General features: G+C 44.8%; 1 protein-coding gene across 47 annotated transcripts in view; it reads right to left on the bottom strand.

Moving 5' to 3' along the window:
- PLEKHA7 (pleckstrin homology domain containing A7) overlaps positions 1 to 26,205 on the bottom strand; it is a 229,986-nt gene that overhangs the window by 88,585 nt on the left and 115,196 nt on the right. For 40 of the 47 annotated variants that reach the window (XM_085011837.1, XM_085011839.1, XM_085011844.1 and 37 more), the window contains one exon: positions 7,649 to 7,732. The exons of 6 other annotated variants lie outside the window; for them this stretch is intronic. In XM_085011837.1, the coding sequence (XP_084867963.1) occupies positions 7,649 to 7,732 (84 nt within the window). Of the gene's footprint in view, positions 1 to 144; positions 452 to 7,648; positions 7,733 to 26,205 lie in introns of those variants that run through there. One more of the 47 variants, XM_085011866.1, reaches the window with a different exon arrangement.

Below are 26,205 nucleotides of genomic sequence, written 5' to 3'. Positions count from 1 at the left end.
GAGAAACGAGAGACAGCCATCTCTAGCAGCAGGAGCTACCCCCCACCCCCAGGCCCATAATCAGCATATACCTTGGAGAGTCCAGCCCTGCAGCCTGCAAAATGATCCCTCAAAGAGGTCAAAGATCAGGAAGGTAACTCTTACCTTCAGCAAAATATCTGTTACAAGTCGAATCCTCCAAACCCCACTCATGAAAGAAATTCCAGGCAATTCCAAGGGTGGTTCGTTTCTAAACAGTACAATGAGAAAATGAAGGGCTCCTCAGACCCCAGTAGAAGGAGCAAGCTAAACTCACTAGGAGGTCCCAAAAGGCAGGCCAGGCAAGGGTCCTCTCCCCTGGTTTGGAAACCCGAAGGCAACCTTGAGGGCCTTGCAGCTGGCTTCTGAGCACAAGAACAGGCTTCTGAACTTCAGAGCGCACACTCTCTCAACTAGGCCCCACCTTAACATCAAATACTTGACAGAGCCTGGGGATCAGTGTACACAGCCTGCTGTCAGTCAGCTGCCAGCGTCACAGCTCCGGAATGCTTCTCTCTTCTTCCCTAAGAGCTGCAGAGGCGTCTGTCAGCAGCTTCCTGGGCATCCCAGCACTGAGGAGAAAAATGCTCCTGTGCCACAGCACCAACCACCAAAACCACAGTCAGGGCGTTCTCTGTGTCAAGGTGTACGCCTTTAGATGGGCCCCTGTGTGCGGCTCTTTAAGCCACAAGCTCCCAATTCAAGAAAATCACTGACGGAGTTCCCGTCGTGGCGCAGTGGTTAACGAATCCAACTAGGAACCATGAGGTTGCGGGTTCGATCCCTGGCCTTGCTCAGTGGGTTAACGATCCGGCGTTGCCGTGAGCTGTGGTGTGGGTTGCAGACGCGGCTTGGATCCAGCATTGCTGTGGCTCTGGCGTAGGCCGGCGGCTACAGCTCTGATTCGACCCCTAGCCTGGGAACCTCCATATGCCGCGGGAGCGGCCCAAGAAAATGGCAAAAGACAAAAAAAGAAAGAAAGAAAGAAAGAAAATCACTGAGAATCAAGAAAGAGGCTTTCAGAAGAAGAGACGAAACGACCGAATTACTGTAACTGAAGCCCTGTAAAAAGGCTTGAGAACGTTTTTTTGGAGAAGTTATTAGATCAAATTTCATTACAGCAAATACAACTACAATTAAAACTTCTCAGTGCAGTAGCCTACTTAGCACATTAACGCCTAAGTACAACCAAGGAAGGGCTCTGTCCTTCAGAAAGATCACAGAAATGAGAGGCAGTACATGTAGTAGTTTGAGGCATAGCATCTGGGACCAGACTACTGGGATTTAAATCCTAACTCTGCCATTTATTAGTTGTGGCAAGACTCTTAACCTCTCAATGCCTCAGTATCCATTTTAATAATGATATCTTCCTCATAGGCCTGTTGTGGACATTAATATAAGGAAAGCCCTTATACCTCATAATAAATCATAAGGGCTCTAAGTATTAGCTATAAAAATAAGAATGTTATTATTATTAATGGAAAAAACCAACTCTTCTTCTAAGAAATAAATTTATTTCATTTAATGTCAAAAATGAAATTCTAAATCCTGAAACAAGGGATGCTAGAAAATTGCTTTCCTAGGAAATTATAGACTGAACTGAAATTTGCCTGCCTTTAACTTTTATTCATTGATCTGATGCCTGTCTTTGGCAGCCACGTGAAAAATGTACCCCACTTCCACCTGCCAACCCTTCTTAACGACTTAAGCACATTCTCCTTTATCTTTTCTCCTACAGACTAAACAGGATTGTTCACAGGACATGGTTTCTAGACTCCTCACCATAATGGTCCCCCTCGTCAGGGAAATCTCAATTTCTCAACATCCCTCTTGAAATTTAATACCCAGATCAGAGTGTTTGGGGCTTGGCATGTCCTTGGGGCTCCATAAACTTGGAATGAATTAATGAAGCAGTCCACAAACACCATGGTACACAAGAACTACTCTCCTCCTTTCTCTACACATTATATTTTTGTTAATGCAGCCTCAGCTTATATTAGCTCTTCCAAGAGGGATTTCCATAAGCCTCTTGGTTTGGGTGTGCAGGGGTCTCCCTTGGGGGCAAGGTTGCAGGACCTGCATCTGACAAAGGTTAGATAGCATAACAGAAAAGGTGAACGGAGAAAGCAAACACTAATCATGCAGTAAAAGAAGTCTGTCAGTGACAGTCTCAAAAAGTCCTGCTACCATTAATAAATCTACACTGTGGGTTATTAAGTGTAGTCACGAGTGCTGACCAACAAATATTTCTGATTCTCTTCCCAGATGCCTGGTAGAAAAGCAGGCCCCTGGAGACAGGAGTGGTCATGTGACTTGTTTTAGCCAACGAAATGTGAGTGAAAGCACCAGTGCAGAATTCTCCAAGTTTCCTTTTCCTTGCCTTTGGCAATCATGGAAGCACAGAGATGGAGTGTCCCTCAGTAAAGGTGACAGAGCTGAACACTTCAGGTGACCTGCGATGGACATGGAGGGAAAATGAGAAATAAACCTAAATTGTTTTAAGTCACCGAAATTCTGTTTGTCATTGTGGTAAAGGACAACAATTTATTGACAACAATCTGTTACCATAGCAGACCCTAGACCACCCTGACTGATCCTATATACATAAAATATTTATATTATATAATTTATGTAATCCATATTTTATAAATTATATACATTATATATCATACTTGTATAATATTTATATATTATATTATATCTATATCTATATATATTTTTTTTGCTTTTTAGGGCCGCACCCACGGCATATGGAGGTTCCCAGGCTAAGGGTCAAATCAGAGCTACAGCTGTCAGCCTACACCACAGACATAACGCAGGATCCAAGCCTCCTCTATGACCTACACCACAACTCAGGGCAATGCCAGACCCCTGATCCACTGAGCAAGGCCAGGGATCGAACACACATCCTCATGGATACTAATCAGATTCTTGTTTCCAATGCACGGCAACGGAACTCCCGTGACTGATTCTATATTATTGGCACGGAAACTGGAACACTAAGAGTTCACATCCTCTGGATCCACCAGATCATAGCTTTCACAATTATTTCTCTGTGAGCTCTACCTGATGGCAGTGGGGGAGATGCATTTTCTGTTCAAATCGGCAATGTTCTAAAGGAAGTCACCGTGGAGACTGCTTTTTTTTTTTTTTTCCTTCCACAGGAGAAGGAATCCCAACATTATCTGACTACAATGCATCTAAGATTGCCACTGCATATCAGAAAACGATGACTTCCCTGGAGAAGACTTAAGGATGAATAGAAGAATCTGGGAGTAATTTTGAAGGGATAGGAACAGCAGGTTGTCTAAGTCGGTGGTTCTCAAAACTTTTCCAGAATCACAATCACCTGAAGGCTTCCTAAAACACAGTTTATGGGGTCCTATCTCCAGAGTCTCTGATGCTGTAAGGCTGGGGTGGGGCTTGAGAATTTGCATCTCTAACAAGTTGTCAGGGATGTCCACCACCCTAGAAAGTTTCACTCCCAGAAACAGCGGTGGAGGCTCTAGCAGAAGGAGTAATGTGACCTTAACAGATCCACTTGGGAGAAGGAAAAGAGCCAGTTTTCCTTTTTCCACCCAATACATTAATCTGAGAACTGATGTAAAGGATGTAAATGGTCATCTCAGCCTTCTTTTCTCACCATATAACACACTACACAACAAAATTAAGCTCTTTTAAGGGAACAAAACAGAAATCATATTCATTAGCACACTTTAAAAAAAGTGGATTCTGTGAAGGGAAGTCACGCCTCACTCACCCTCCAGAGCTCCCTTGGGATCTACCTGGAGGGAAAGCCAGGTCTATTTCGGGAAGAAGCACTTTGGATCATTGGTTGCAACCTCCCTCTCCAACCTTATCTCCACACGCTCCTTCAAAAACCTCCAGGACATGTCAGCCCCCTTGCCAAAGCTGGGCACAATTCCCTCAGCTGTGAGTGACCCTCACACACGAGCACACTTATCTTCACTTATCTAAATCCTTCCCTTCCTCCAGTTAGGGCCAGACACTTCAGCAAGAAAATCTCCCGTCTCTTTTGTCCCCGTCACAGCCAATCAATCACCAACTCCTTCAATTCTACCTCCCAAGTATCTCCAGAACCCAGCTGGTGCTCTTGGTTTTGCACTCTGATTGGTATAGATCCCCATGCTCCCCCTCCCTCCCTCTCTAGGTTTTTTGTTTTTTGTTTTTTTGCCTTTTTAGGGCTGCACTGGAGGCATATGGAGGTTCCAAGCTAGGGGTAGGATCAGAGCTGTAGCCGCTGGCCTACACAGCCACTGCCACGCCACATCCGAGCTGTGTCTGAGACCTACACTGCAGCTCACAGCAACGCCCTATCCTTAACACACTGAACAAGGCCAGGGATCCAACCTGCATCCTCACGGATACTAGTCAGATTTGTTTTCGCTGAGCCACAACGGGAACTCCCCACATCTAGGTTTTTGAATAGGTTGTTCACCTTGACTGGCCAGGTCTCAATTTAAACAACATCCTTTCCCAGGATGGAGGGGCCTTCCACAATCCCTAAGCCAGGTTAGAACCCTCTTTTATCAAGTTCAGTTGAACTCCACGTTCCCTCTATCCTGAACATTTATCACATCTGTGATCTCTTGTTCAATTATCTATCCTGCCAAGTGTACGCTCCTCACGGATAGAACCAATCTGTCTTGTTTGCTGCACTAACTGTAGAGTCTGGCATAGCCCCTAACACATCTAGGCACTTTCTAAGTATTTAATGAATAAGTACAGGAATCACCCCATCCATTCATAGGAATCTTTCCTTTCTGTCAATGCCTAAAGCACATTTGTCTGCTTCAAGGAGGGTCTGGCCACATAGTTGGGCCCATCATCTGAAACAAGCAAGCACCTCTTATGACATCTAGGAATCAGATCTAGAGGGAAAAAGTGACCCTTGAAAAGGAGGAGGAGTTTTTCCTTGGCAAGTGGATGGAACTGAAATCAGCTGCAGAGATATTTTGGTAGGTTAAAGAGGCTACCTTCTCAGAAGTGCTCAGGGAACAAAGTCTTCTGTTAACAATGAGGAAAGGGAATGTGTGTGATAGAGGTGTTTAGTGATGGAGAGTGTGCATTTCTCCAAAAGCATTATTAAAGTTGGTAACTTCTTGAGCTAAGTATTCCGAGGGATTCTCCATTTAGGCCTTTACTGACAGGCACCCATGTCTCCAGGATGCCTATGGAAGGGGGCAAACCCAATGACCTCCCAAGAGCTTCTGACCTTCAGAATTCTATAAACAAACTTATTCCAAGCTGGAATTCAGAGAATCCACACTCTGGCTTGTCTTCACACAGCAATTATTTCTGATATAGGAGTCAAGACAACATTTACCTTCCACTTTCTCTAATAGTATTAATGCTTTCAAAGTTGGACCCCACACCGCTCCCCAACCCCACAGTCTGGCTGTCATGTCCCGTGAGCCATAAGCATCCAAATAATTGAGCAAAGAGCTTCTGATTAGGGTAAGGCTTGGACCTGACTAAAGAGATCAACCTTGGATGACATCCTGGCTTTTCTACTTCTAGCCAGGACACCTTAGGCAAGTGACATGACTTCTTTGGGTCTCAGTATCTTTGTCTCTAAAATGGTGATGATGGTCTGCCTCTCAGGATTATTGTATTAAATGAGATATGCACATGAAATCCTCAGCAAAGAGTAAACATGCAAGGAATGCCAGTGTGGTCATAATTATAGATTTCTAGTCTTAAAAGTTCTGTAGGATAATGATTCTAAGCTGAAAACACTGTCGAGGTGAAATGATACATTTGGAATTTGCTTCAAAACAAACCAGGGAGGAGTTCCCATTGTGGCGCAGTGGTGAACGAATCCGACTAGGAACCATGAGGTTGCGGGTTCGGTCCCTGCCCCTGCTCAGTGGGTTAACGGTCCGGCGTTGCCGTGAGCTGTGGTGCAGGTTGCAGACGCGGCTCGGATCCCGCGTTGCTGTGGCTCTGGCGTAGGCCAGTGGCTACAGCTCCGATTGGACCCCTAGCCTGGGAACCTCCATATGCCGTGGGAGCGGCCCAAAGAAATAGCAAAAAGACAAAAAAGACAAAAAAAAAAAAAAAAAAAAAAAAAAAAAAAACAACAGGGAGGAGTTCCCATCATGGCTCAGTGGTTAACAAATCCGATTAGGAACCATGAGATTGTGGGTTCGATCCCTGGCCTTGCTCAGTGGGTTGAGGATCTGGCGTTGCCGTGAGCTGTGGTGTAGGTCACAGACATGGCTCAGATTCTGCGTTGCTGTGGTTGTGGCATAGGCCAGCGGCTACAGCTCCAATTAGTCCCCTAGCCTGGGAACCTCCATGTGCCATGGGTGTGGCCCTAGAAAAGAAAAAAAAAAAGAAAAGAAGAAGAATCCAGGGGGTGAGGAGAAGGATACAGACGAAATAAAATCAGCCACCACGTTTGGGAAACTGCTGAAGATGAGTGAAGGATTTATTACTGTTATTTCTCTACTTTTGTATATGTTTGAAATTTTCTGTATTAATTTAAAAGTGTAAGTATGGAGAGAGGAAAATTCTGTAAAAATATAAATATGGATAAATTAAGATTATATTTGGGAGTTCCCGTCGTGGCGCAGCGGTTAACGAATCCGACTAGGAACCATGAGGTTGCGGGTTCGGTCCCTGCCCTTGCTCAGTGGGTTAACGATCCGGCGTTGCCGTGAGCTGTGGTGTAGGTTGCAGACGTGGCTCGGATCCCGCGTTGCTGTGGCTCTGGTGTAGGCCGGTGGCTACAGCTCCGATTCGACCCCTAGCCTGGGAACCTCCATATGCCGTGGGAGTGGCCCAAAGAAATAGCAAAAAGACAAAACAAACAAACCAAAAAAAAAAAAAGATTATATTTGTACATATCTAGATGGCTGAATAGAAGAAAAATGATTTGAAGAAAGAGAACAAACCACCCTTAAAGCTAGTGCCTCCATGAGTTTCTCAGACAACTGTCTCTAATGATCAAAGGGGAACACAGAAACTTGCACATGTTTCCCTGCCTTCATTTTTGGGAGAACACATCCTGAGTGGGCGGTACTTACATTTTGAAACAGACAATCCCTGGGTGGTAGAACCTGTCTCTGAGCACCCCAGAGGCCCTGCTAAAATGGGACTGAGGGGTAAGAAAGTTCCCGTGTTAGGAAAAGCAAGCAGAAAGAACTCAAAATGTTCAGGGACAATGGGTGCCACCAGCCCTGCTCTTTTCTAAGCCCTGGCTTTGGATTCCCATTGGAGGCTTCCCTGGGAGGCTGGACCCGCTCCATCTGAGGCTGTATTTAGGGTATGTTCACAGTAGATGAGTGGGTCCTCTCAGAACGCAGCTCGAGTGTTAGATGATGCTTGAGGGGAAAGGGTTCATTCAGGCGAAAGGGAGCCATGAAGAGGCTCTGACAAGACCCATCGTAGCACAACCCCATGTCACCAACCCCTTTCACAGCTACCTGCTGAGACGTCTAGAGGGTAAAAAACCAAAAGTCTCATGTTTCACCTTGAATCAAACAACCCACTCCAAGCCCCTCTGTCCAAGAGCAAAAATAGTCCAGCAAGCTTTGTTTTGAGCAAATGCCTTTAAGCTCCCCACGCTCCACCTGAAAAAGGAGACTATGTAAATGGAACTTACTCCTCTTGAAGAATAAATTCACTATTTTCTGGAGAAAACTGCCCGCTCACAGGATGCCTGAACGCTGTGGTCTGCTGGTTATGGCTAAAAAGAAAGAAAGAGAGATAATGAATGAGAAGTCATGTGAATGGAAAGGCTCACAGACACAACAACAGCTCAGTAATGTCTGAGGACCCCCGATCATCACAGATTCCTCCCGGGGTGAGACCGAGGGCCTTTCCTCCAAGAAGCCCTTCATCTGTCAGAAGCCAGCTGCATTTAAAAACCACAAACTTGCAGCTCAGGTGCCAAAGCCCACCTAAGAGGTGGAGATTTCAATTTTAGGCAAGTCTTGGCTCCAAGGGAACAGTGCATCTTAGAGAGACTTAGTCCAATAAATTGAAGTACTTACTCCAATAAATTGACTCGAGCAGCCAAAAGTTACTTTAAGAAGGCATAAGCCGAAAACAAGAATGAAGGAAAGCAGACAGCATTTTCAACAGCTTCCAAAACCCATGAACCAGAGAAAGAATTCTAAGAATTAGCCACCCACCCAGAAAAAATTTATCTTCTGAAAATTCTTCTCCCTACTACAAAATGTCTTCACTTCAGTGATGGGATATAAGCGTATGGGCATGTCTCTGCAATACGACCTGTACAATTTCAACACTGTGCAGTTTCTATCACCCTTTTGAAGTGAGGAGGGATCCGCTTCCACGCCGAGTTGACAGACACAACCGAAGTGTGTAGGTGTTTTGTGTATTCATAAAGGCTGCCTGGTTCTTTGAAAGGAAGGAGGAGCTGGCTCTAGAGGCTACTGCTCTGCTCCACGAATAAACTAAACTAACCGCCTCTTTGAAAGAAAAAAAAAAAAAAAAGATTTCAAAATGTTTTTCTCAGTCACAAAATCAGTTATTTTAGAAATTTTAGAAAATATAGAAAGAAAAAAGCCACCCATCATCTCACCACCTAGATAAATACCTGTGTATCTTCTTCTATTGAAAAAAATTTAAAAAAATTGTGGGAGTTCCCATTGTGGCGCCGTGGAAGTGAATCTGACTAGGAACCATGAGGTTGTGGGTTCGATCCCTGGCCTCACTCAGTGGGTTAAGGATCCAGCGTTGCTGTGGGATGTGGGGTAGTCGAAGATGCGGCTCAGATCTGGCATGGCTGTGGCTGTGGCATAGGCCAGCAGTGGTAGCTCCCATTGGACCCCTAGCCTGGGAACTTCCATATGCTGCAAGCGCAGCCATTAAAAAAAAGAAAAAAAAAAATTTGTGATTTTACTGTATTAAAAATCTATCCTGCTTTTTTTTCTTTTTTTTTTTTTGAGGATTTTATTTTATTTTTATTTATTTATTTTTAAATATTATGTTACTTTATTTTTTTATTACTCGAATGAATTTATCACATCTGTAGTTGTATAATGATCCTAACAATCCAATTTCACAGGATTTCCATCCCATAACCCGAGCACATCTCCCCACCCCCCAAACTGTCTCCAATCCTGCTTTTTTCATATCCTAGTAGCATCAAAAATTTCCTGTGTCATTAAAACTTCTTCATTTGAAATAGGTGAGTAATAGTCTTATCACACGGATGTAAAATTTTTTTTCATTTAACTGTCCAAAAAATGTTTACTGGCCATCTGTGTGCCAGGTACTGCTTCAGGTGCTAGAGATGTGGAATGAACAAAAAAGCCCCTACCCCATGGTGCTTACATTCTAGAAAGACCGACATTCTTCTAATGCTGGACATTTCAGATGCTTCCCCTACCCCACCCCCACCTTTATAAAAAATATCTCTCTGCATATATAGGCTTTTTCTACAGCTCAAATGATTTCCTTTGGTTAAAGTCCCAGAAGTAAAATTAATCAAAGGGCATGGTCATTTTTTAAGGCTCCAAATACAGAAGGTTAAAATGCTTTTACTGTCAGACTCAATACATCATCTCAGTTTGAGTGTTAAGATATTAGATCCATATCCAAATTGAGCCCTGCCTCAACTCGGAGATTAGTAAATTTAAATGAGCACAGCATAAAAGTTACTAAAAAGGAAAACATCTCCAGGCCTACAAAGTTGGTCTTATTCTGCCCTGGGGCCTGGTCAGAGCGCCCTGTGCTCTGGTGTCTGGGGAAAGCTGGCATCAAGGTCTGAGCTGGCTGAATCCTAATAAGCCATACATAAAGCAGGCAGAGCCAACAGGCCAGGCTGCTCCCTGGCCCTGCGACTGTACACCCCCTCCAGCATCGTCTCGCCCCTCCCAAACACGGCCAGTCTCCGAATTCTCAGCTCCTGGTTCCAGCCAAAGCCCTCGGAATCCTATGACCTCATCTAGCAGGCAGCAAGCTGCTCTTTCCAAAACAGGGAGTTAAGGCATGAGCATCTTGATAAGGATGAGAAGCAGGCCCCCTAAATATCCATCTCAGAAATCCTTGCCCCATGTTACACCTAGGTTCTTTTAGAGTCTTCTCCATTCACCAGGGAATTGGAAAACACAAACTCTAACCTAAGCCCGCGTCACTTCCACCCGGAGGAAAAAAAAAATGCTCTGCTCATAATGAGAATAACAATAATTCCTATCCACTAGCACCTCTACAAAGTCTCTTCTTCCACGTCTTAGCTATTAACACCATCAACTCCTGTTTTATGAATGAGGAAACAGCTCACAGAGGTTAAGTGACTTGCACAAGAAAACTTCGTCAATAAGTGATCAGACTGGGACATGAATCCAGGTCTTCTATTTCTAAATTTGATGCTCTCTGCATGATAACCTGCTGTCCCCTTCCCTTCGGAGTCTGTGGGGCTGGCAGCTTCCTGGCCATGATCAGAAATCCCTAAAGACAAGGCATCAGAAAAACAGCAGCATCTATTGCTACTCCCTCTCCCCTCCCCCACATCCCTCCCCTTATGCCCAGGGCCAGATTTATGAGTGGCAACAATGTCTTTGGTCCTAACACAAAGTCAGCCTGGTGACTCTCTGGTAGATACCGGCAAAGAACAAATCTTCTACATGCCTAGAGCGGCATCCAGTAAGGACTTCATATTCACTGCACAACCTTAACATCATCTCCTGGGCTCCCCACACCCAACTTGTACCAGCCTCAATAAGCACAGGGTCTTGGGCAAATGAATCCTGAGCTGGAAGGTGTGGGCACTAAGACAAGTTTTACATTCTAATATTAGAAGAAGGATAGTTTTTTTTAAAGTGGACAAAAATATAGCTGTCATTTGATCAGACCTAGAGGCAGCTAGCTCCCCAACCTTTCTTTACTATTATGGATGCTACCTTTTTGTCAAAAATAGCTATCAACCACAGCACCATCAGCACCATTTCCTGCATTTACACAAAGATTTAAATGTGGTCACATTCATCTGCACATTCAGTGCAGATATTTTTATTCCCATGTTACATATAAGGAAACAAAGATTCAGGTGATGGGATATTATTGGATCACTAAATTAAAAAAAAAAAACACTCAATACATTGAGAAAAGCAATCAGAGTAATGCTTCCTGAATAGCGAGGAATTCAAATCTGATTATTTCTAATCAAACTCACCCAGCTTGCTAATGGCAGAGCTTCTGGTTCAGTACTTTTTGAGCAAAGGAAGAAGTGTTAGGTCCTTGGGCTATTTCATTCAATCGTCCTATATACCCAGCAGGGCAGGCTGTGTTTCGTCACATCAAACCACAGGTGACGAAAGGCCCAGAAAGGGTAAATGTTGTGCCCACAAGAGTTAACTTCTGTGCTTCTGCAACCACCACTCTTCCGATCTCTTCCTACCACTCCAGGTCACCCTCACCAAATGAAGGTTGCCTATCCAACGTTAGACCGCCACACTCATTTGGAGAATGCAAAGTCCTCTGACTTAACCTGCTGCCCTTGTGCCTTCAGCCCAAAAGCCCCCAGCCTGCTCCACTTCCTGATTTTCCATTTTCTAAAATCCATAGAGAATCTCACGTCCTATCACCCTGCCTCAAGATGCAGTTAGCAGGCACAGACAAATCCCTTGAAATACCTGTTCTTAAACCTGAATTGCCACCTTACTCCCTGGCAATGATGGAGACAGCCCGGCTGGGTGCCAGATGGCTGGTTTCAATGGAACACAGAAAGTCTCTCTCTCCATACAAGGACTTCTATTGCTCTTCAGGCTACCGAGAAAGTAACTTGCCAAACGAGGTAGAACACAAACTAGCCTTTATTCCCAGATCCTGGTCTTCCTCCCAGGAGCACCCCTCCAGGTTGAATGGCACCCAGTCTCAGTTTCACCTGTGAGAGGACCAGGGGGCAGGGTGGAAGGTGGCAGGGAAGAAAGGACAATCTCCATAAAGGCAGGCCATGGTCCAAAAAACACATAAAAAGATGTTCAACATCGCTCATTATTAGAGAAATGCAAATCAAAACCACTATGAAGTACCACCTTACACCACCCAGAATGGCCATCATCAAAAAGTCTACAAACAATAAGTGCTGGAGAGGGTGTGGAGAAAAAGGAACCCTATTATACTGTTGGTGGGATTGTAAATTGGTGCAACCACTGTGGAAAACAGTACGGAGATGCCTCAGAAAACTAAAAATAGAACTACCATTTGATGGAGCAATCCCACTCCTGGGCATCTATCCAGAGAAAACCATGACTCGAAAAGACACATGTGCTCCAGTGTTCACTGCAGCACTATTTGCAATAGCCAAGACATGGAAACAACCTAAATGTCCATCAACAGAGGAGTAGATCAAGAAGATGTGGTAAGTATACCCAATGGAATATTACTCAGCCATTAAAAGGAACGAAATACCGGCATTTTTAGCAACATAGATGGACCTAGAAATTATCATGCTAAATGAAGTCAGCCATACAATGAAACAGCAACATCAAATGCTTTCACTGACATGTGGAATCTGAAAAAAGGACAGAATGAACTTCTTTGCAGAACAGATACTGACTCAGACTTTGAAAAACTTATGGTCTCCAGAGGAGACAGTTTGGGGGTGGGGGGGGATGTGCTGGGGTTGTGGGATGGAAATCCTATAAAATTGGATTGTGCTGATCATTGTACAACTACAAATGTAATAAATTCATTGAGTAAAAGAAGAAAACAAAACAAAACAAAAAAAGGCAGGCCATGGATAACCATACACATAAACAAGCACGTTTTCACAAGCCCCTGGCCTGGGTTAGGCCCTAAAAACGTCCAACAGTCAACACAGGAGACTGGATAAGACAGCAGAATGAGGACCAGGGAGAACTGGAGACTGACTTGAGCTCCACAGAAGGAAGAGCCCATCTACAACCACAGACAGGGCTGGTCAAAATGTAAACAGATCCTACACTTTCTTGCAATGTTTTTACAAGATTGATCTTCCATTCATACAGATTTTGACTATCATGTGAGGAGGGACTCTGGTTGGCTAAACATAAAGGCTCCAATTTACTTAGCATGGCCATTTTTTTGGCATGGCAAGAAGTCTGGAGTTAATGCGAATGGTGTTCAAGAGTGGAGGTTGGAGCAGCCTGATAAATCTGCTTTTTTTGACAGTGGTGGTACTGGTATGCTGAGTGTGACAGAGCTGCTCTGTCAGCACTAGCTCTTATCTGGCCCATGCTATAAAGAGAAGAAACAGCTTAAAATGTAAGGAAAGTGTCCGGCCTCAAAGCCCACAACGGGATTCCATCAAGGCTCTCCTCATTGGTATGCCTGGCAGCAGCTCCACCCTAGACCTTCTGGCTCCTCCATGCAGCTCCCCAAATACTCTCAGAATCTCCCTGCAGACCTGAAGCCACAGTCAGCACTGCCTCCAGGCTTGTTAAGGCACTTACCATCTTTGTTCTAAATCCCAGTGTCTCCAGAAAACCAAGGGTCCTAGGTCACCAAATAATGCTCCTACTTAGGTTCCCAAATTGATAACCGAAGCTGAAAAGCAAAGAAACTGCCTCCCCACCTTCAGCCTCCAGAGTAAAGAGGTAGCAGCCAACAGTCGAAATGGCACCTCCACTTTCCTGTAACACTTTTTAAGCAACTTTTGTTTTATTTTACTGAACATTTTCACAAAATTGATCATTTAGTACAAATTGTCACTGTTGTTCATGTGGCATTTCCTAAGGGGGCTGAGGATGTTCCTGAAGTGGTCTTTGCACTATTTTAAGTGTCAAGATTTGCAACAGCTCGCTGCACACGGGTGTTACTCTGACAGGCCCTTCTTGCAGAAGCTGGAAATCAGGCTTGATGAACCAACGTATGGTCCTCATTCTCTCTCCAAGTGAATGCCATTAACACAGTAGTACTAACCAGCCTCCTTCAATATCCACCCTGGGCCACAAGTCAGCCCAGAGTCCTGGGGTCAGACTATCTGGGTTCAAGCCAGAAGAAGTCACCTCAGGTCCCTCAGCCTCAGTTCTTCCACTTGCAAATAGGGAATAAGAACAATAGTCTTCCCACAGGCTGTTGCAAGGAAAAATGAGGGAACGTATATGAAAGGGCATCACACAACGCCTGGCACATAGAAGGTACTTACTTAAAGTTTGCTGAACCCGGGTCTTGACTATTGCAATGACTAACAGACATCTAAATTTTATTTTATTTATTTATTTATTTTTTTGTCTTTTTGCCATTTCTTGGGCTGCTGCTGCGGCATATGGAGGTTCCCAAGCTAGGGGTCCAACCGGAGCTGTAGCTGCCGGCCTACACCAGAGCCACAGCAACACAGGATCCGAGCTGCGTCTGCGACCTACACCACAGCTCACGGCAACGCCGGATCCTTAACCCACTGAGCAAGGCCAGGGATTGAACCCGCAACCTCATGGTTCTTAGTCGGATTCGTTAACCCCTGAGCCACGACGGGAACTCCGGACATCTAAATTTTAACAAGGCAAAAATAGAATGAGTCTCTTCCCCTCACTCCCACCAAACCTGACACTCCTCCTCCCGATTTTCCTATGTCCATTAACAGCATCACTGTCCAACAACCTTGGAGTCATCTTCCACTCCTTTACCTTAACCATCACACACCATGTATTAGCCAAGTCTTGTTGCCTCCATCTACAAAACACACTCTGAATTCATCCACTTCTCTACATCTCTGCAGCCAGCACCCTAATCATCTCTTGAAAGAATTGTACAACAGCTTCCCAACCGCTCTTCCTTCTTCCACTCTGTCCTTTGTACCACCTGTCCCCCTCACCAAAAACCAGACGGATCTTTTAAAATGTAAAGACAGCATGCTCCTCCTTTAAACCCTACAACGCCCCACATCACACAGAGTAAAATTGAAGCTCCTTACCTTGACTTACGAGATCCTAGATGATCTGACCCCTGTCTAGCTCCATCCTCTTCCTGGACCACTCTCCTTCCTCCTCATCCTACTCCAGCCACACCGGCCTTCCCTCGGCTCCTTGAACACCAAGCTCTGAACAACCTTTGTGCTAGATGCTCTCTTCCCATACTCTCAAAACTGGTTCCTTGTCATTCAGACCTCAGCAGAATTATCATCATCTCAGAGCCCTTCCCAACCACCCATTGAAGTAGGCTCCCGGTCACTCCATATCACATCACCCATTATAATTATTACTAATTGTTATTTTTCTTGCTTTTGTCTGTGTTTGAAGATCATCCGTCTCCCTACTAACATGCGTATTCCAGAAGAGCAAGGACCTCACCTGCCTTTTCAGTGCTGTTATCAACCTGTAACAGTCTTTGGCTGTTGTATTTGCTGAATGAATGTGAACAAACTGAGAAGATTCCCACTTTAAAGTGAGGCCATGCCTCCAAATAGGCTAGCTAATTATACAGAAGTCTGGACTTGGGTGACAAGGAGACAAGAACTTAAAAGGTCCTAAGTCATCAGAAGGCAGTGGTCTCTGCTCTTACCGCCTGGGGAAGGAAGCATCAGATCAACAAACCAAGACACTTCACCCTTGGCTCTCTCCCAAATGTGTTACCCTCACCTGCAACTTCCCATAAACCCCTGCAAAGAAGAGGTAGTACACTCAACAGAGAGAATCAAAGAATGGAATACAAACAACCAAGAGGCAATTACGGAGTGATTAAAAACACACAAGAGGATAATACAAACATCACCTGTATCTCCCTTTTGAGAAGTGGGAGAGTTATTTGGTGTGAAACCTACAATTTGATGACTGATTATATGCTCTCACATCACTCTCTACTATTTCATAGGTGTTTACTCTCCTCCCCTCTCCCTCCCCTCCCTTAAGATCCTAAGTTCCCAGAGGGCTGGGAGCAGTCATTCACTTATTGCTCATGTATTTCCTGCAGCACAGAACAGCAATACCCGTGGAGCAGGCACTTGAACTCCTTTATCTCAACAGGCACAAACACACGTCACCTTCAGGGAGAGGCTCTATGGAACCCACCTCACTTTCTGATTTCAGCAGCCCAACCTATCATACACGCCCCAGAAAGAGTGGGAAAGGCAGGAGCCCCAAGGCCCTGATAAAGGATCTTATAGCCAGGCTGGGAGACTCCACGAGCCTGGAGAAGCATAGCACAGACCAAAAAAGGGCCTTCCCCGCTCCCACGCTGTCCGCACTTGACTCACGCACACTCCCAACAGGGAGAGACACTGAAATCCACCTAAACCTCAGACCCACCACCCAGAGGGACAGTCAGTACCGGCTCTCCTTGACCAAAGGTGCCAAAAGGGACTGAGCCTGGCACAGACAGCTGGGCTCAAGGGAGTCACAAAATTAACTGAGTGAACTGAACGCTCTTACATCTTGCAAAGAGGGAGGTCTGTCCTTTCCACACACTGAATTTCACAGATTAAAGTCTTCTGGCATGATTTGAAAAGCTCTATAGTTCATTAGGCTCTCCAGGTGTTTTCAGATCCACTCGGTGGCCAACTCGTTTCATAAATTACCTCTTCTGACCCAGTAACCCACACTGCAAACCTCTCTATTCCCCAAGTCCCCACGTGGGGCCCTAATATTTAGGACTGCTAATTGGTTAATAGGAAGTTTTAATTCTGGCTCCACAAGACTTCAATAACCATGAAAAAACTAAAGCCAAATCCCTGACTGAATAAGGAAATCAAACCCAGTCTCCCCTCCCCCACCCCCTTTTTTAAAGGAAGCTGGCAGACAAGCAATGTAGCAGAAGCCAAAGTACCAGCTCTGTTACCACCAACTAGTTTCACACCTCTGAGCAAATACTGAACCTCTCTGGGCCTTAGTTTCCTCATTTGTCCAATGAGGGGTTAGACTCTCCATCTGGAGAGGCCACAGGAGGCCATCAGGCATAAACCCCAGGCTGTTCAGAGTCATACAGGCTGGAGTTCAAATCCCAGCTCTGCCACACACTGGTGGTACACGACCTTGAAAGAGTTAATGACCTTTCAGAGTGCTGGTTTCTTTATCTGCAAAAAGAGGAGACAATTCCAACTCTGCAAGATTGTTATAAAGACTGCTGATAATGTGTCTGGCCTATGGCAGACGCTCAACCTTCAGTGCCTATTATATTTTTGTTTTGCTAGCTTTAAAACTCCTCTCTAATACTGTTGTTTTGTCTTTTTCTAAATCACAAACTGTTAGCCTGGCTCAAGAACACATTTTCTTCCCTTTGAGTTAAGGCACAACACCCCGCCTCTGGTTTAAACTTCTATTTAAAGAACTTGCCTACCAGGCAAAGTGGTTTAAGATCAATAAGCACCCTCTGTCAGCCACACTTCTGTCCCTCACTGGGTCAAGCCCCATGGTTCAGAAAGTGCAGCCCTAGAAAAAAACAGCCTCCGCAGCCGGCTGTGCTAAGCCAGGAACACACACTCTAGAGAAGTCTTAAAACTTCACAGGAAACACTTTCGACCCCAGAGAACACTCAGTTTTATCCTTCTTTTAAAGCTCTTCAATAAGTCAGTTTCCTCAAATGTAAAATGAGAAGACTGGACCAGGTGATGTTTTATGGATCTTCCAGCTGTAATATCTTAAAACACTGAAGTTCATCTCAGACTGTTGCTGGAGCCACAGGCTGAAATGTAACAACACTGCACAAAACTGAAAACACAAAGGAAGGAGGCAGAACAGCTGTCCCCTCCCCAGTTGCGCTTGCCAACAGAATATCCTTTGAAATGACATTGGAGAGGTGCAGTTAATGACACTTTTGTCCTGTTTATTCCCAATCAGACTGGATTGTTTGTGGATTTTTTTTTTTTTTTTTTAACTGCAGGCTCTTCCAACCAAACCACAGAAAACTCCTTTTCTCTCCATCATTACTAGGCTTTCATGAATCAGGAATACATCACAGCAAACTGAATCCCTATGAAACCAGTATAGGACTAACCTGCTTTCCTGTTCTTGCTGGGAAAAGAGGAAGACGCTCTCTCCTTGAGCTCCATGCTGTGTCTTCCCAGCCTTATGAAAACCCCAGTTCAGATCAGGCAGGGAGGGAGGGAGGGCCCAGCTGTGTGCAGAGGTGAAGCGGAGGCTCCCAGCCCAGCCTGCCTGTTCTCTTTCAATTTCGGTTCTGGAGCAGCTGCCTCCCAAAAGGTGTTACAAATCCAGCAGCCACTTGCTCCTACTCATTCATTCTCTTTCCTCTCCGCCCCCTCCCCCACGCAAAATCTGGCAACGACATAGGAACACAGTTCCACCTCTGAGTCACTGCCCCACTGTGGCCAAGCAGAGTACTGGCTGGGAGTAAACAGCTAGGCAGGCACTTCATGTCTCCAGGCCCCATTTCTTCTGTTCTTTGAGACCATGGGGGTGGTAGCCCCTCTGGTGGCAGGACATGAAAAACACCTCCACTTGAGAGCCCTGGGGTGAGAATGAATTGCTCACTCAGTTCTGCTCTGCCACACTGTGGCTGATATCAACCTGAAAGCAGAGAGCCTTTGGTGGAAAAATGAGGGTTCCTCTCTCACTACCTCTCATGGTCAGGGTGGGGAAGGAGCTAAGCAGTTACATGCTGTCATACCCACTCCCCCTGCCAACAATCTATGATTCTTTTACCGCTGCTTGGGATGGCTACAGCTTTCTCAGCATCAGTTTAATCATATGGCTTTCACTCCCAGAACAGGCTTAGAAAGTAGAAGGGCAGGGGGTTAGGAAAGGCAAGCTAAGGCATCCAAATGCCTTTATTTTTTTCTTTTTCTTTTTAGGGCCACACCACAGCATATGGAAGTTCCGGGGCTAGGGGTCAAGCAGAGCTGCAGTTTCCAGCCTCTGCCACAGTCACGCAATGCCAGATCCGAACTGGATCTGCAACCTAAACCACATCTTGTGGCAACACTGGGCCCTTAACCAGCTGAGCACGGCCAGGGATTGAACCCACATCCTCATGGATACTAGTCAGGTTCTTAACCCGCTAAGCCGCAATGGAAACTCCCCAAGGGCCTTTATTGCCATGGCCTCAGAGCAACACCATGGCTCTTCACTGTGTCTGTGTAGGACTACAAGTCACAATGCAGCTGACCACTTGAAATATGAACTCCATGGAACAAGGACTTCTGTTTCCATAGCTATGTTCTAATGCTTCCATATTGCTTGGCACACAGTAGGCGTTTCATAAATATTTGTTGAATGAAAAAAAATACAAGGGGTCTTGTTCTGAGTCTTCTTTAGATGAAAATTTCACTAAAACCTGTATCTACTACCATCATCTGTTCCCTTTTGGAAATGTCCATTGCCTTCATAACTCCCACAACTTCCTGTAGGGAGCCCTCTATACATCTTTAAATGAAGAGATGATTTACTGTGACACCAAGGAAGCTTAAGCATTAGGGCCCCTCACTTTCACAAGCACCTTCCAAGGCCATAGAAAGGGGTCTAGTAATGTGTGTACATGCTTTCTGCAAATTTATGTATTTTTAAAGAAGACCTCTCAAATTTTATAAACATCAAGCCCCACAAAACAGGTCTGCCGCAGCAGAATGAAAGAATGAAGAACTCACAAGCCACCCTGACTGCAGAGCATTTGGTTTAACAAAACTTGTTTTACCCACAGAGTCGATAAGCACCGAACTATAGACATAACCTAATCAATCACAAGTCAATTGCTATAAAGCCTGGAGTAGGTTTAAGAGGACAAACTCACTTCGTTCAACGTTCAACGTTTACTTAGCCCTACTATGTGTTCTGCACCAAGTGCTTTGAGGTAAAACAGTTGTTTAGAACATAATTATTCCCACTGAATAAGAGCTTATGATCCAAAAGAATAGACTGAGGGGTTCCCATCATGGCTCAGCAGAAACGAATCTGACTAGTAACCAAGAGGATGCAGGTTTGATCCCTGGCCTTGCTCAGTGGGTTAAGGATCCAGCATTGCTGTGGCTGTGGTGTAGGCCAGTGGCCATAGCTCCAGTTGGACCTCTAGCCTGGGAACCTCCATATGCCGAGGGTCTGGCCCTAGACAAAAAAAACCCAAAGCCCAAAAGAATAGACTGGTATGTCATATCTAGACATAATATGTATTTTATAATATTAAACATAAATAATATAAACATGCATAACTACAAATCAGAGTGAGTACCGCAATGTCAAAGTAGAACAAGGCACACCGACTTGCTAAGTGTCAATCTGCTGGGTACAACCACACTGGAAAGGAAATCCTTTTATCCCCATTACCCCCCTGCAAATATGACTATTGAGGCACAGAGGGGTCAAGTGCCACCCCAAGGTCACATAACCAGTAAGTGACAAAGACAGATGTCAAGGCCATATCTGCCTGATTCCTAAGTATGGGTTTGTTCTCAGCGGCTACATTTCAGTCAATGGCCAGTTGCTACACTGAACCTCCAAAATGCCTGAGGAGACTTGCGGGCGGCAGAGATACCGGAACCACATCAAGCACCAGCAGAGGCTGGCCAGCTTCCAAAGCCCACACTTTTGGGAGTGGAGGAACAGGAAGTGCCATGAGCTTATTCACCAGGTATATAGCTGTAACCCTCATTCACCAGGCACACCCTGGCAGGGATCAGTGACAGCTACCTGGGAGCCAGATGAGGCCACCTGACAGGCTCCCACCCTGAAGTCCTGCCTCCAAACTCCCTGGTCCTGGTTGCCAGACCGATCATGCGGCAGCACGGCTCTCATTCCATTATCTCCTGGTACACACCCTCCGTGGCTTCTCGCTGCTAAAGCCTCCTTCTCTCTCACCACTTCCCTAGACTGTTCAGGACTTCCTTGGTGGCCTAGTGGTTAAGGATTCAGTGCTGTCACTGCTGTGACTCAGGCTCAATCCCAGCCCTGGTAAATTCCGCATACTGTGGGCACGGCCCCAAAAACGAAAACAATTTAACTGTTCACCAGTTCCCCAAGTCACCCTGTCTTTCCCACCTCTGGGCTCCTGCCATCTTCTTCCCTAATGAATTCTGCCCAACCTTCAAGGCCCCTTCTCTTCCCAGCTGTCCTTCCTGATCACTCCAGGCCATTCTTCCTCGTAGTTTCAGCACTGAAGGCTTACACTCTTTGTACAGCAATTACACTTCCCCACAGCTCTTTTCATTTTACCTTACAAAAATTAAATACAGTGGTTCCATGGTAGCTGTGGGAGATTGGTTCTAGGACTCCCCCTCCCCAAACCAGAATCTACAGACGATCAAGTCCCTTATATAAAAATGGCACAGGAGAGTCAGTCAGCCCTCCTCAACTGCGGGTTCTGCATCCAAGGGGGCCAAGTGCACTCTGTGTTACAGACGGATATAAACTAAAAAGCAGAAGGTCTCTTTCTTGCCTTGAATTCAGTGTCAATCTCAGAGGCAACATGTTTACCAGTTTCTTGTGTATCCTTTGTTTTCACTTTTTGCGTTTATGAAATTTTTTATGCATTTAAAATTTTACATACACATCTTTTTAGAAGAAAATTACACAGAATAAAACTGTACATTGGAGTTCCCATCGTGGCACAGAGGTTAACGAATCCGACTGGGAACCATGAGGTTGCGGGTTCGGTCCCTGCCCTTGCTCAGTGGGTTAAGGATCCGGCGTTGCCGTGAGCTGTGGTGTAGGTTGCAGACGCGGCTCGGATCCCGCGTTGCTGTGGCTCTGGCATAGGCTGGCAGCTACAGCTCCGATTAGACCCCTAGCCTGGGAACCTCCATATGCCGCGGGAGCGGCCCAAAGAAATAGCAAAAAGCCAAAAAAAAAAAAAAAAAAAAAAAAAAAAAAAAACTGTACATAGTTTTCTACAACTTACTTTTTACTCTACAATTCCTCTGTATCCACATGTAAGGATAAGCATAACCCTTTTCACACACAGCTCTCCTAGGACCCCCCAGCAGACTAGATCACCCCATAGAGAGATGACCCAGGAGCCAACGTGCTCCAACACGTATGAGAGGTTTCAAATTTGATCACCTTCAAATAAATTTGTCCCCCAAATTTGTTTCATTTGAACCACACAGATTTTTTTAAATTGAACCAAAGTTTAACAATGGGACATTTTCATACAAAAATCCAGCTTATCTTGGAAAACCAGGCCTCCATGAGAAGTGGAATGGCCCTTCTATAGTTTACTGCAGTCCCCACCACTCCCTACTGCTTCCCAGTGTTGAGGGTGTACACCTAGTGGTGTTTGTCATCACATCTGCATTTCTTTTTTCTTTCTTTTTTTTTTGGTGTGTGTGTCTTTTTGTCTTCTAGGGTAGCACCCTCAGCATATGGAGGTTCCCAGGCTACGGATCGATTTGGAGCTATAGCCGCTAGCCTACACCACAGCCACAGCAACGCCAGATCTGAGCCATGTCTGCAACCTACACCACAGCTCACGGCAAAAACGGATCCTTAACCGCCGAGTGAGGCCAGGGATGGAACCTGCGTTCTCTTGGATGCTGGTCAGGTTCGTTAACCACTGAACCACGATGATAACTCCACATCTGCATTTCTAATTTTCCTACGAGAAGACACATTTCTTTCTACCCATATCCCAACCAGGACTAGGGAAACGAAAGATAAATGGAGTGGACCAAGTATTCCTAAAACAAACTGGAGCACATACGCACAATCTGTTTTTTGGTTATCTGCTAAGCCTCTGTAGACATTTGAGTTTGCAACCCCTATTTTGTACCAACACCACTGATACCAGAGAAGCTCTTCCTTTTAGGAAGGAGATCTGTTAAAAAAGAATAAGCTTTTCTTGCATAAGAGTAAGAATGAAATGAAGGTGGCGAAAATCGGCCAAAAATATGTCCCTCTCACAAAAAATCTTAGAAGAATCTTCCCAACAGTGACAGTGAGTAGACTTGCCCTTAATCTTTCCTGACTGGTTTCCTGAAAAGGTTAACCCCATGACAGTCAACAGACTATTTCTTGCAGAGTGAAAACTATCAACTGCCCCCTAGAGAATCCAAAGGAAGAGAGGTGTCAGTGGCTGCAGCCCTTTATGGACACTCACAGGAGCCACTGACAGCAGGCGAGGGTTCCTGCAACAGAAAAGCATCTGACCAGGCGCCGCCTGGAACAAGATCACAGAGCTTCCCTCACCTGAAAAAGGCAGTTTCCTGTGGTGTTTAGAGCATGGGTCCTGGAGTCCAGCCCTCAAAGCCACCTATATCACAGATAAAGAAACTGCTCCAAAAAGCAACTTTGAAACACTGCCACCATCTTTTAAAAATAGTTGCTTCTGGGGTGAGGGGAGGAAAGAAATAGGTAAGGGAGAGAAAGAGGTACAAACTTCCAGTTGCAAAATGAATGAGTCACAGGTATGAAATGGATTGTGCAGGGAATACAGTCAATAACAAATTCCTTTGTATGGTGACATATCCTAACTAGATTTATCATGGTGATCATTTTGAAGTGTAAGGAAAAAAAATTCACTGTGTTGTGCAGTAGGAACTAAACATAATGTAGGTCAATTATACTTGAAAAAGAAAAAAATATATAAACAAACCCACAGAAGAAGAGATCAGGTTTATGGTTACCAGGGGTGGGAGTGGGAGGTAATAATGGGGGTAGATGAGCTGGGGGAGGAGGGATTGGATGAAGCCAGTCAAAAGGTGATACAAACTTCCAGTAATGAGATAAATAAGTACTACAGATGTAATGGACAACATGAGACATACAGTTAGCACCACTGTATGTTTTATATGAAACTTGTCAAGAGAGTAAATCCTAAGAGCCCTCATTACAAACAATTTTTTTTATTTCTCTAATTTGTATCGAGATGAGATGACGCATGCTCACTAAACATGTGATAATCATTTCATGATGGATATAAGTCAAATCATTATGCTGTGGTACCTTAAAGTTAAAGAGTGCTATAGTTCAATTATATCTCAATAAAACTGGAAGATAGATCAATAAATAAGTAAATTGTCTCTGCTAGATACGTGGGAGAAGTCTTAAAAGGTTCACAATTACTAGATGAGGAGACCTAGATGATACTGAATGGTTTCCAATAATGATATCTGACATAAGCATGTTCATTCATTCATGTCACAAATAGTTGAGAGCCAGGGAGATGCCAACGCCGCGGCCTCACACTACGTGAGTAATCAAGAAGAGCGAGGGGGTGTGTAACAGCTCAGACTCTACATCCTGTCAAAAGTGAACAAGAGGACAGAGTTTTTCAGATTTTCAGATTCATAAATGATAATTTGTCTTCTCAGTCAGGAGCTGTAAATTCTCCATCAGTTTACTAAGCCAATTTGAGACCTTTTATCACCCAGGGTAACCGCTGATTTCCAGAAATCACTATATTAAGAATTTTAGAGCTGAAAAGGACACAGGGCTCACCTCATCCAATCTCTCTGTTTAACAGATGAGGAAACTGAGGTCAGGGAAGGTTAGAGAATTGCTCAAAGTCATAGCTATTACTAACCATAAATTAACGCTAGGTTCTTGAAAACAAGGATGTTGGGGGACATCAAATTTTTTCAAAATTAATTTCCTGTCTTAAAAAAAATCCACCTTCCAGTGACTAATTCCTACTAACAAATACGAAAAATGTATTTTAGGGAGTTCCCGTCATGGCTCAGCGGTTAACGAACATGACTAGTATCCATGAGGACGCGGGTTCGATCCCCAGCCTTGCTCAGTGGGTTAAGGATCCAGTGTTGCTGTGGCTCTGGTGCAGGCTGGCAGCTACAGCTCCAATTTGACCCCTAGCCTGGGAACCTCCATATGCCACGGGTACGGCCCTAAAAAGACAAAAAGACAAAAAGAAAGAATGAAAAATATATTTTAGAGCTGGGAATCCTTATGTCCAGTCAAAACACCTTGCAGAGAAATCTACTCTGGATTCAAATGGTACATAAAACACACGCAGGGGTAGATGGTCATGCGAAGATGGAGGAGTCTTGATGCATCTCGAAAGCAAGAAACACCAAGGATTGTCAGCAACCACCAGAAGGAAGGAGAGAGGCATAGAATGGATTTTCCCTCAGAGCCTCCAAAAGGAACAAGCCTTCAGATGTTATGATTTCAGACTTCCGGCTTCCGCAATGTAAGAGGATACCTTCCTGTTGTTTTAAGCCAGCAGGTTTATAGTAACCTGTTATGCCAGCCCTAGGAAATAATACACAATCTGTATCAGCTTAGTGGCTTTGATTTACCACAACTCCATTAGGTGGAAAAGCCGTCAGAGAGCCACTAGGACCTTGGGACTCACTTAATAGTAGTAGAGAGTCTACGACCAGCAAGGTAAAAGATGTTCTATTTTGAATTGATCCAAATATTGTGTTCACCTCTGACAACCACACCTACAGACCTGAGTGGAAAGCTGGAGCTTGTCCAGGAGAGACAAGCCAGGACTGTGAAGAGCACCAATGGGTCAAAGCCACATCACTGAAGGAACTGGACTTTCATGGCCTGGGAAGACTCAGGGTGCATGACTACTGTCATCATCTCTGAAAGGCCATGATGAGGAACAGTAATTTGATTTGCTCCTTGAGGTCCAAGATGGTAGAACTAAGATCAGTGGGTGGAATCACTGGGAAGTGTATTTTTTAAGGAATCAAGTGTCAACAATGTCACAGAGGCCTCTGAACATCGGACTGGCGAGTTGCCTCCTGTTGGTGAAAGTTTTCAAGCTCAGGCCAAAAAATCGTTTGACCACATGTTGCTAAGGAAAGAACACAAACCAGGCGTGCAATCTGCCAAGATGACCTTATGCTCCTCTCTAGCTCTGTGCATCTATTAATCCATGAAACACACCACTCAGCAATTGTGTGAGTCAAGAGATTTCTGAAATAACATGGGTAGAATGACACGATCCTAAGCATGAGAAGGTATTTTGGTGGGCAAAGAAAGAAAGAAGCAAGGCCCTGTGCAAAGGTATGGCTGAGAACCAATGCCCAACTCTCAGGAACCTGGCCGCAGGAGCAAGTGCTCACAGCCCTAGAGTAGAAGCTAGGTTATGTTCCTTATGCCCCTTCTCACAGGAAGCTTACGCTGAGATTGACAATACCTACATCAAGCTTTCTCTTTCAGACACACAGCCTAATATTTCAATGCAGCCAGTATCCGTTAACCAGTCACAGGGACTATATTATATTCAAAGCAGCGGTCACCTTTTCCTTAATACCGACCATTGCGAGTAACTGCTTGAGATGCTTGCATGTGTTACCTCTAACAGTCATTTCAACACAGCAAGGAGTTACCACCTTAGGGAACTGAGGTTAAGAGGGGT

Source organism: Sus scrofa, chromosome 2, assembly GCF_054392235.1.
Source record: "Sus scrofa isolate SSC_HxYL_T2T_F1_AM1 chromosome 2, Sscrofa_HxYL_maternal_Yorkshire_Landrace_v2.0, whole genome shotgun sequence".
NCBI lineage: Eukaryota > Metazoa > Chordata > Mammalia > Artiodactyla > Suidae > Sus > Sus scrofa.
The sequence above is the reverse complement of the archived record's forward strand: the minus strand, read 5'-3'. Positions and strand labels throughout refer to the sequence as shown.